At 49.5% G+C, this 12,500-nt stretch overlaps 1 protein-coding gene across 1 annotated transcript in view; it reads left to right on the top strand.

The window, feature by feature from the left end:
* The window catches only part of si:dkey-49n23.1 (semaphorin-3D), a gene marked incomplete in the record, with an annotated part of 47,447 nt that overhangs the window by 21,982 nt on the left and 12,965 nt on the right, over positions 1–12,500 (top strand). The window contains 1 exon segment of the mRNA XM_030374769.1: positions 2,197–2,432. Coding sequence (XP_030230629.1) covers positions 2,267–2,432 — 166 coding nt within the window.

The raw sequence follows: 12,500 nt of genomic DNA, 5'->3' as shown, positions 1-12,500 counted from the left end.
AAAACAGATGAGGAACAGTACTGAATAGTACAATGTCTGGGCTATTAAATACAAATGCAATCTTTCACTTGGTATCAGAATTACAGTATATTAACTGTTGGTGGGGTCTGTTTGCTGAATTTGGACAACCATCTCCTAGGCCAGCCACAGCATTCAAGTCACGACTAGTACGCCATAGATTAGGAACTATAGCGTTGTGGCATTTCAGTAAATGAATGAAATGTGTTGTTGCGGTGTCCCCTCCACTGGTTTATAAAGGCTGAAACGCCATGTAGGAAAGTCCATTAATTACAAGACACTAAAGTTTAAGGGTGCACTCACACTAGGCCATCTGGCCGTGGCCATCTGGCCGTCGCAACTGTGGCCTGGCCACGGTAGGCTCTTGTACATACGTCATCACGTCATAACACGTCATCACCAAGCGTCCGCTGCATGGACCATAATAAAGTCTACCGCCAGTTAGAATTGAAACAACAATGGACAACAACACAGACAACACAGTTGGCACTTTGCTGAGTCTTTTGCTTATTTGGAGCCGTTCTCAGATAGAGCCCACTCTCACTGATGGTTTTTTCGAGTACGCAAACAAGCGTAAACATCGCTTTACGCCATGTCTACCGTTTAATAATAAAGGCTTGTCACCTTTATTATGTCCTCGTCGCATGGACTATACGTCATCCAGCTCAGGTTGCGTAGCCGTGCGTGTGCGCGTGTCGGCTCATTAGCATCTGTATCGTGGCGGCCCGTACCGTAGCAGCACACCTCTCCCAAGTGGCCAAGTTGGCCTGGCCTGGCCAGACTGGCCACACTCACACTGGCAGATTTGAGCCAGTTAGGTGTGAAAACGGCCACGGCCACGGCCAGGTGGCCTAGTGTGAGTGCACCCTAAAACCTCAAAGTTCAAAAGCTTTATTTGTCCAACATGTTGCCATATTAGAAAATAGGGTGGTTTCTGTTTGGCTCCTCCAAACATAAAGGGTACAAGGTGGTGGTCTTTAATCCGGTTTATGGTCAAGTCTGCAGTGATTCTATGATACATGGCCTCCCAGGGGTGGAGATGGCTGGTTTAACCTGGTCAAACTGATGACTCAACGTGCATCAGGTGTGCAGCCTCACCAGCCCCAGAGTCCGAGCAGACTCGGCCAGGTAAGGCCGCTGAAACCAGGCTCACCCCCACAGTCTCCCAAAGCCTGCTGAACTGTTTCTCCTCGCCGAAGCTTCTGAGGTCCTCCAGAACCAGCTGACAGGAAGTAAGCTAGCAGATTAGAACGCCCGAACAACGACCTCCAAATGTGGTTGACGAGGCTACCTAATTTCCTGTTCTTCACAGTAGCTAACGAGGCCTCCAGCTGTGAAGTTAGCCCGCCTGGATAAACCAGCATTCACGCTGCAGTGTTGACTCAAACAGTTAAACAGCTCCGGTATGTCGTCTCAGAATCACCAAGAGAAGGTGAAATCAAGTCATTTCCCAACACTTAGTCAGCGTTTACACCGAAGCTGAAACAGAAGGTGAAGGGTCAGGCTAACATAAACTAAGCTAAGCTAACCAACCGATTTTCTGTCTCTTCACCTGCTGCTAGAGCTCAACTCTCAGACACGAGCCAACGACCCCTCTGTTAGTGTACAGGACGCGAGGCCGGATCAGGATCAATCGCTCTGCTTCCTACCGGTCCCTACATAGAGGTGTCCCGGTGATGAGTCAAAGCCGGCTTTAATCATGAGTAAAATCACACTGTCAGCACACTGTTCTCTGTGGTCTGCAGCCTGCAATGCTTTATGAATGAGTACATGTTGATGAATGCTCTGTCAGCCACTGATGGGAAACACATGTTAAAACCTGCGCTCGTGTTATCCTAAAATAATTTGGCATGTCGAATCAATCTTTTAAATTGCAATTTCCCCCCCCTGGTAAAATATATTCTCAAGTTGTTTCATTTCCAAACACAGCTCACTTTTCAAAGCATGTGTGCTGATCGAAGAGCTTTAACATTACACACTTTAGATAGAACGCAACGGATCAGCTTACAATGTGATTAACCGTATCTCTCTCTCTCTCTCTCTCCCTCTCTCTCCCCTCTCTCTCTCTCTCTCTCTCTCTCTCTCTCTCTCTCTCTCTCTCTCTCTCTCTCTCTCTCTCTCTCTCTCTCTCTCTCTCTCTCTCTCGCTCCTTCCCCCCTCTCTCTTTCTCTCTCCCAGACTAGTGAGTGATATGCTCTGACATCATCCAAGTGAATCCAAAACAACAACAAAGAGGAAACCATCTCTGATGTCATCAGCGCTGGGTGCAGAGGGCGGGGCCATGCAAAGATGGGTGGGGCTTATGCTGTGGCTCCTCCCACTCGCATGGGTGCCGGCTGTGACCGCTGACCTCTATGCCTCCGAGGTCAAACTGGTGACCCAGATAGGCCCACGCCTCCAGCTCTCCCACGCAGGTAGGCCCAGCAACTCAAACACCTATCATCGATCGCCATCAATCCTGATCCATCTCGATCGGTCTCTCTGTCACTCCGTCTCTGTCCTTGCTGTGAGAGTACGTTTTAATATGTTAAGCAACATTGCTTAGCTTAAAGATGTAATTTTACATTGAAGAGGATTAACAAACAGCCTTAGAAAGGTAACTTTTAAGTCTTGATTCTTCGCTGTGGATGCCTGATATTCAAACATTTCGATTCTCAACGTGCAAAGGACTTTAAAGGACTGACTAACCCAGCATCTCCCAGACGAATTCCTCGCTCTAACAAAGAGGGAATATCGGAAGTTAATCTCGTTGCGTTGGTGTTCCTGTACACCCAGTCCCAGGGGATTGGCTCGCTGACGGATCGGGACAGCACTTTAACACACTATCTCAGAGCCTGGTGATGTAACGTCTGGTGTTCGGCGCGGTTGTCCAAGCAGTCTGGTTCCTCTACTGCCGAGCCGCCTGAGGGACCGACCGGCCGCTTAGGAAGCGGTTTGGAGCCTCGTCTCCAGGAGTTACCTCCGTGGCCGCTCGGTCCCTCAGGCCACTCGGTTTATTTTTCCGTTGTTAACGGAGCGCATGGGGGTCACACCCGGAGGAGAGGTCTGTGTGTGGGATTGACAAGAACGCACCGCGAGCTATTCGTCTGCAAATTAGACTCATGTTCCTAACTTGTAACAAGAAAGATAAAGACAATCTGCAATGCAATGCTATGCAAGTCCAAACAATACGTTTGTCACATTTTATCAGGATTCAGATATATCGTCAGACACATGTATCTTTTTAGCTATAAAAGTAAAGTAAAGGGAGATCAAAATGTTAACAGATTCTATCTTACTGTGCTAGTTGAATATCAGTAGGCTTTTCTGAAGGATTTTTTCGGTTAATGATGCTCATCTTCACTAGCTAGGTAACTAGCTGTACAGCTAGTTATCAACTTCATTATGGCCAAAACGATAACCAGGAGGTTAAAGGACCTCTGAGTGAACTCAGATCTACCAACGACATCATGACCATGAAGGCTGATATCTGTGTGACCGTAGCTGCTAGGTGCTAGCTCTTAGCAGCTTAGCTCTGGTTTATGGCTCAGACAGTAGCTAGGTGCGGTTTAACGGTGCTTTGCAGGCTAGTTAAACTCAAACTGTGAGATGAGGGGTGAGAAATGTTTTAATAAGTTAAGAGGCAGACTGTTAAGATGTCTCCTGCTGTTAGTTTAGCTGACGGGAATACTGTAAACGTTTTATACAGACACGCACACGCAGGCGCAGAAACAAATGCAACCATACACACACACACAGAAACACAAACACACAGAAACACACTAAGAAACACACAAACACACACAAACAAAATATTTTGAGTGTTGTACTGTGGAACAAATATTCTTAAGCGCTTAATAAAATCCACACAGACACACCACACAATTACACTTTGAATATGGTACAGTAGTGTGGCTTTCTTTCGATTGTTTAGGTTGATGTGTGTGTGTGTGTGTGTGTGTGTGTGTGTGTGTGTGTGTGTGTGTGTGTGTGTGTGTGTGTGTGTGTGTGTGTGTGTGTGTGTGTGTGTGTGTTATGTGTATGTCGTGTGCAAACGTGTGTGTTTGACTGCAACATTCCAACGTGCTCTATTATCTTCTGGCATGGCAGCAGGATCGCCAGGGAAACACAGCACACACACACACACACACCCACACACACACACACACACACACACACACACACACACACACACACACCACCCCAGCCGTGAGTCATGGCGGTGGTCTCAGTAGGTCTGCGAGCATCGGTCATTCTGGTGTAAACCCACAGAAGGGTGGACTCCGTTCTGAGGGATTCCCCAGTTCACTCTCATGTGAGCGTAACTCTCACCCGGCTCAAACCTGTTTACATTGAAACAGTTATAGCGTCACATGACCCCCTAGCTGGTCGCCCTGCCCCTCGCTCACAGCGCCTCCCTCTCTGCCCCCGTCTCCCACGCATAAAGGATTCAAACCAGCAGCCCCAGCAGTAGGTCGTGATTTTGTAGTCAGTCATTCGATTGTTTTAAGTCCATTGTGAGCCAGTAGGGATGAGGGCGTCTTGCTCAAGGACTCTTACCGGTCGACGGCTGACATCGGGGCCGTTCACCCACCAGGACCCACTTATTAGGGGTTATTGGTTGAATATTTTAACAGCAAGACCAAAGACAGCAGCCTTTACCTCTTCAGAGAGGACTTTATTGGTCCAGAGGGGAATGCTGTTGGATGTTACAGTTTCTCAGCTCAAAGAAAGAATCAGAATAGTGCAAATCGGGGACATGAATCAAACGAGAACAAACCACAAAACCAAAGATGCAGCATAGGGCGATACGTACAGGAGGGGTCACCCAACAAGCATCAGCCTCCGGAGGGGTCGTAGGTCAGGAGTCCGTCCAGCTGTGACTCCGCCCCCCCCTGGACGCTGACGCTAATCCGGGTCACGGCACCGATTCACCAGCGCTGCATTCTGAAGAACCAGGAGCGGCGGGCTAGGGGGGCTTTGTCGGGGGGACCAGGGGGGACCAGGGGGGACCAGGGGGGAACACCAGACCTGTGAGGAGCTGATAACCTCCTGGTCCGCGCTTATCAACACTCTGGAGGGGGGGGGGGGGGGGGGGGGGGGGGGGTCAGTGAGGTCTGGTATGGTTCATGCTTGGTTAATGGTTGGTTAGTGGTTGGTTGGTTGGTTGGTGGGCCGTTGGTTGATCGGTTGGGGTCTGGTATGGTTGGTTGGTCAGTTGTTGGTTGGTTGGTTGGGATGTTGTATGGTTGGTTGGTCAATTGTTGGTTGGTTGGTTGGTTGGGGTCTGGTATGGTTGGTTAGTTGTTGGTTGGTCGGTTGGTGGTTGGGATCTGGCATGGTTTGTTTGTCGGTTGGTTGTTGAGTTGGTGATTGGTTGGTTGGTTTGTGTGTGTGTGTGTGTGTGTGTGTGTGTGTGTGTGTGTGTGTGTGTGTGTGTGTGTGTGTGTGTGTGTGTGTGTGTGTGTGTGTGTGTGTGTGTGCCTCTCTGTGCGTTGGTTCTTGAGGTCAGCCACATAGCTCCATGAATGTGTGTGTGTTTTTGTGCGTGTGCGTGTCTGTGTGCGTGTGTGTTGGTTGTGAATAGTATTGGGTAAGAGCGGTTGGGAAAGCAGGAGAACAACAAGTGTGATCATCTGGAATACCAGAGGGTCAGAACCAGGACAGGGTGGTGAGGAGAGAGGGAGGGAGGAGGGAGAGAGACGGGAGGAGGGGGGAGAAAAGAGAGAGGGGAGAGGGAGAGGGTGAGGGAGAGAATTGTTGGGCCGCTATTGGTGGGGGGGGGGGGGGGGGAGGGGGGGTTCTGAGGTTAACGAAGCTGTCAGTGATTAGATAGAAAACAGAGCAGAGAGAGAGGGGGGGGGGGAGAGAGAGGCCAGAGAACATTACTGTTACCTATTAGCTTCAGGTTTCTTAAGGTTGAGTTCTGGATGTGTGTGCGTGTGTGTTGGCGCATGATTGTTCGTCTGCACTGAGGTTGTTTGAGACGTTTTTTTTTAAAACTCACATCCTTTTACACTACAAGTCGTACTACTACTTCTATAATAATGAATGAAATCAAGAAGAAATATGTTCTCTCTCTCTCTCTCTCTCTCCCTCTCTCTCTCTCTCTCTCTTCCCCCCCCCCCCCCCCCCCCCCCCGGTCAGGGTAGAGAGGAGTTGTTTCGTTAACAGATAGCAGACTGAGGTTTCGAGATTACAGTAAATAACAGCTTGTAGTCAGATAGGCTAGAGATAAGACATCATATATCACACACACACACACACACACACACACACACACACACACACACACACACACACACACACACACACACACACACACACACACACACACACACACACACTCTCACTCTCTCTTTGTTCTGGCTGACTGGCTCTGACTCTCTGTGGCCCCCAGAGTTCACCAAACACCCGCTGCCCTATAACCCTCCACATCGGTGTGTGTGCATGTGTGCGCATGCGTGTAAGTGTGCACGTGCGTGTGTGTGTGTGCGTGTGTGCTTGTGCATGTGTTTGTTTTCCTCTGTCTGTGAGTGCCTGTATGTGTGTGTTTGAAGGTGTGTGTGTGTGTGTGTGTGTGTGTGTGTGTGTGTGCATGTGCGTGTGTCTGTGTACATGTGCGTGTGTGTGTGTGTCTCTCTTTCTGTGTGTGTGTTTCTCTTTCTGTGTGTGTGTGTGTGTGTGTGTGTGTGTGTGTGTGTGTGTGTGTGTATGTACCAGCATGTGTCCATGCGCTCCATAGATATATAAATATATATATTGGTACCAGAGGAAGGGATGTTTTATTTAGTGTTTAAACTCAAAGCCAGTAGTTTGATTTAAGTCACCAAACTGTTGATGTTCTTGGCAGGACCTCGCTATTTGGATATCTCTATGTGGTATATTTACTATTTAGGCCATCAATCTGTTTAATAAATAGGCTTTGCTATTCCTAGAGTATGAATAATAAAATGAAGACGTCTCGCTGGAATTATTTATGTCTGGCTCTTCTAATGTCTCAGATGTTGTCTGTATTTATCATATTTAGAATTCACAGGATTTATAGCTGGATATCCAAAGTCTACGACTCCATGCATTCAGGTCACTTAAACCAGGGCTCCCAGACGTCCTGCCGTGACCCGCCCGTGGTGCTACCGTTGGCCCAGCACAGAGCACCTTCTCTCAGTAGGATAAACAAACGTATATAGTGATTGCCCTGTCGAAAGTGAGGTTATCAACATTTATCTATGTCTATTTATTCAGTATTACAGTATTCCCCATTCTGTCTTTAAACACGTTTACGATCAAATTACAAGTCATGGATATATTTTCCTACACAGGACATCCATATTTATTATTTGCATCTAATGTAATCCATTTTTCTGTTAAGTATATTTATTGGGGCCTTCCTGCGACCCACTTTGTCCCCCTCCTTCGACCCATTCTGTGGCACGACTGTTTGAACTCACTGCCCTGGAAGGCCCCAGAACCACATGTTGAGGAGCCAGGAAACGTAATGTTAAAGAAAACCGACCCCACTATTTCTCTAATGATGTCAGAGAGAGGGAGAGGGGCGAGAGAGGGAGGGAGAGAGAGAGAGAGAGAGAGAGAGAGAGAGAGAGAGAGAGAGAGAGAGAGAGAGAGAGAGAGAGAGATGTAGTCCGAGCAGGTCGTCAGCCTTCCGGTTAGTCCTTCCAGAGGTTAACGCGACAGAACCAAAATAAACTCAGGAATTCATCCCATCCGTGGAGGGGGGGGGGGGCGTCCCTGAACCCGAAGCACGTGGGTTAGATTCCCATCACCGTTACATACTCCGAGACTTGGTAGTTGTAGTTTGGAGAGAGTTGGGAAGATGTAGTCAATGTTTACCTAAACAGGGTTTGAAACTGAAACAACACACACACACAGACACACACACAGACACACACACACACACACACACACACACACACACACACACACACACACACACACACACACACACACACGTGCGCGCGGCGAGAGATGTGATAGATTAAGTCTGGAGAGCTTTTGTATTTCTAGTTCTAGTTCATGTTTACCTGACAGAGATAATTCAGCACACTTTGAATGTGCGTGTGTGTGTGTGCGCGTGTGCGCGCGTGTGTGTGTGTGTGTGTGTGAGAGTGTGACCATGAGCAGTGAGTGTGTGAACGTCCTCTGAAAGCCTGCTGCCCGCTGCTGTCTTTACCTCCATTTCAGTTTTAGTTAGTCTTGTTTGTATTTGAGAAAGAATGGACTTTTAATTATCAACACCGACCGATCACTGAAGCACTTCACACTGAATGGTTAACTCGAAGCCCTCTGCATAGAGGTCAACTCTAAGCAGGCCTCCATGTAGAAGTCAACCTCTTTCAAAGCCCCTATTCTTTTCTCTAACAGGTCAAAAAGCCCCAATGGGAGGGTGAGCTAAACCTAACACATTCCATTATCCTAATAAGTTACATCTACCTCTAAATACTTCTTGACCAAAAATGAAACAATGACCTTCTACTCGAATGCAACAAAGGAATTCTTACTCAGGATCATTCTAACGGAAACCAGGCAGATATGTCAAAAATATATCCTTCTTCTATACTAATGATTATAAGACAAGCAAAATGTTGTCATGACTGCAACATGAGTCCATGCAGGGCGGCGAAAGCGTTGACACTGTTGTGCTTCTCTGCGGTCGATAAAGTTTATTCCACTCCAAAACGGCGGTGTGATGATGTGCCTAAAGCCCTCCCCCACAGATCATAGCCCATCTGTCTCCGGGTGTTTCTAACCTCTGAGATCTCTCTGAACTGGAGGTTCTGCTCCGTCTCCGGGCCGTCCGGCCGGTGTGTCGTAACTCTCCGTCGGAGCAGCGAGGCTCCCCTGAGGACTGTGTCAGAGGGCTGGGTCCTCCTGACATGGGGCTATCTCCCACCGGGTGATTTATCAAGGTCCCGGGACCAGGGGGCCCCCTGCCCCCGAGACCAGGGGGCCCCCTGCCCCCGAGACCAGGGGGCCCCCTGCCCGGGGCTGCTCGTCATCACCCCTCCAGGAGGAGACCCGGTCCGCCACGCAGAGGAGAGGGAGACCCGGGTCTAGGACCCGGGTCTCCCTCTCCTCTGCGGGGCGGACCTCTCTCGCCCCGGGTTTATGGCGTCCCAGCTGCGGGCTGATGGATGGGGCCAGTCAGGAGGTGAATCCTCTTAGCCGGATCCAAGCACACGGCGGAATTCCCTGTTCCTGGTTTTGTCATCGAAACGCTAGACTAGAGACTAGAGTTCCCGTTTGGTCGCTTAGCGGACGCATTCATCCAGAGCGACAGTGAGTCCAGATACAGGTCGTTAAGGAGCCGGTATGGGTCAGGGGCTTTGTGAGCCCTGAACGAGGACTGTGAATGACGTATTTCAAGAGAAAGCATTGCAGCGTATCAGAGTGGTGCAAGGCATGCCTTGCGTAATGTTGTTTTTAAAAGCCTTGGGCTGCTGCCTTAGCATTCCTCGAGAGAAGACATCAGCGAGGCTCTCAGGATCCCGGCTAAGCTGAAGGATCGTGGATAGCGTGCAGCGTGCTCGCCCTGCTGAACGCCCCAGTGCTGGAGGGATCTGTCCTGAGTGCTCCCTCTCTTACTGGAACACTGCTCAGACTATGGGTTGGGTCCCCAGTCTGGGCTCCGAGGGCATGAGGGAAACCAAGGGAAAAAAATAGTTCTCCCATGATGCCTTGAAATGGATATGTTGTGGTAGGACATGGTGACGTTTAGGGAAGCCTAAAGTGGTTCCATTTTAGTGTACTTTATGTATTAGTTAATTCCTCTGGTGTAAAGGGGTACTTCGGTGTGCTGAGAGTGGGGGGTAAAGGTCAAAGGGGAAAGCAATGAATCTTGGGAATTGCCGTCATATCTCAAATGTGTCTCTCTCTGTTTAGACCATAGGCATAGATATATTAAATCGGCTTAGACTTACTTCACTACGTGAGGGTTCTCGATCAGCTCATAAGCCACGGTGCTACTGTAGAAGATGGACATCAGTGACCTATATCACTTAGAGTCAACTTTGATCCCTCGAGAGGGTCATCTCCGCCGTGTTCTAACCCGTGGGCCGTGATGGAGGACTTGTGGAGGGTGTGGTGTCTTATCTCCTGCCGTGTGTCGGGACTATTAGCTGGTAATTGATGAGGAGGACAGTGGGAGCTCCTACCGCTGGTATCTGTGAGAGATGAGCTGTGATGTGAACCACAGGGTCCTCTTCTGCGTGGGAGACAGTGGGGGGTGGGGGGCTGGTAACTGGTGGCTGACAGGGCTTATCCCAGTAAATGTGAGTGTGAGTGTGATTACATACGCGACCGAGCCGTTGACTAAACGGGTGAATCCTTCGTGACGCAGCAAAGACGGACAGATATGTCCCTGGCCGTCCATTCTACGTACTCGTACTCGGTTTCAGATGTTTTTGATCAGTAAAACCCAGCTGCACCGTGTGTAGTCATGAGGGAAGATTAATTGCCCTCGTATCGAGTGAAGAGGCCCCTGGAGTGTGGAAGATTCAGAGCTCTGCGTGGACTGAACCGTCATCGAAGAGTAATCCATGCCGGGCGCTGGCAGGGTGATCACAGTTACACACATTGTTTACAAGAAGGCAATACAAATGAATGAGGCCAGCACGTAATAAAGTGAGTTAATGTGCTATTGAGTTATATTCTCCATCTGGAGGCAGGGGGAGATTTAGTGGTTTTTGTCATAGGGTAAGCGCCCTCCCGGTGTTTTTTGGCAGATGATGTTTTTTGGTCATACATTACATATTACATACCTGAACTGATGTCTAATTCATGTGGGCTGTGGGGCTGTTGGGGGCCCAGGCATTGGCTCACCTTGCCTAACAGTGAAGTACGCCCCTGTCTGGAGGGAGGGAGGGAGAGATTATAAATGAGCCAGAGAGGGGGGGATGGAGAGAGAGGGAGATAAAGAGTGCAAGAGGAGGAGGAGGAGGAGAGCCCAGAGAGAGATGGAGAGAAACTGGGTGACGGAGAGAGAGAGAGTAAGGGGAGAGAGAGAGTAAGGGGAGAGACGGGGGAGAGCGGGAGAGTGGGAGAGAAGAAGTGAGAGTGCTAGAGAGGGGGGAGATGGAGAGAGAGAGGGAGCGAGGGATGGAGAAAATAACGGGGATGTGTACGGAGACAGAGGCTGTATTCATGGGAGCGGTAGGAATGTCCATCTGGGTCCAGTCGATCATGATACGTCACGCTGAGGGTCAGGGGAGCTGGTGTCCACGTGCCCTGCCTTGACCTCCTGGGAGAGGGTGCATTCTGGTGGTCTCTGGTCTGGTCCTCCTGGGAGAGGGTGCATTCTGGTGGTCTCTGGTCTGGTCCTCCTGGGAGAGGGTGCATTCTGGTGCACTCTGGCGTGGTTCTCCTGACGTCAGCCGCTGGACACGGAGCCACAGCTGCCAGTGCGACGTCCTCGGAGCTAACCGTAGCCACTGTGCGTCACTGAGTGAGTCTGTTTATCCTCCCATCCTCTCTGTGGCAAACTCCGTTGGGAAATCACACACTAGTACGCACAGTGACACGCAGAGAAACAAACACGGGTACAACGCAGAAACAATCAGTAACACATACACAAACTCTCTCTCTCTCTCTCTCTCTCTCTCTCTCTCTCTTTCTCTTTCTCTTTCTCTCTCTCTCTCTCTGTCTTTCTCTCTCTCTCTCTCTCTCTCTCTCTCTCTCTCTCTCTCTCTCTCTCTCTCTCTCTCTCTCTCTCTCTCTCTCTCTCTCTCTCCGGGCAGTACAGTAGTTAAGGAGTTCATGGTTCCCAGGTTAGTTCATATTAATTGCGAGAGTAACACAAAACACAGAGAAACACACACACACCAAAACACACCCAGTGTGTGCGTCACGGGGCTGTACACAGCGTGGCAGTAGTGCGTTACCAGCCGGGGATGAGGAGTGAGGGGGAAACGTGGAATGGACGCGGACTTGGAGACGGATCAAAGGGGTTGGCGGTTTAAATGGAGGGAGAATAAATATTTGTAGCCCAGTTCACACCATCCATCACCCTGAGGTAGGGGACGATACAAAGAGATTAAAGCACTCATTAATTTATAGAGCAAGACAGCACAATAACACACTGAGAAACACACACACTGGCACACAGTCACCCCCACGCACGCATGCACACGCACGCATGCACGCACACACAAAGGACCAAAAATAGAAAAACGCTTACACACGGGCTAACACACATACACCCAAGCGCACACACAAACTCATACTTTAACCGTAATGCACACACGCACACACTCACAAACACACACACACACACACACACACACACACACACACACACACACACACGCACACAGTAACCTGGGTATGTGACCTTCTCAACAGATGTCACCTTTAATCTCCTGACAACACAGACCTTCTGGTCTCCTACCACAGGAAGTGACCAAGGGAACAGGAAGTGAACATGAAACTGTAAAACCGGCAGCCTTCACCCTGCGAGCACACCTCATCTCACCTTCCTCGGGGCATCT

This window comes from Gadus morhua, chromosome 13 (assembly GCF_902167405.1).
Source record: "Gadus morhua chromosome 13, gadMor3.0, whole genome shotgun sequence".
Classification (NCBI taxonomy): Eukaryota; Metazoa; Chordata; class Actinopteri; order Gadiformes; family Gadidae; genus Gadus; species Gadus morhua.
Note: the sequence above shows the minus strand (reverse complement) of the source record. Positions and strands in the feature narration are given on the sequence as shown.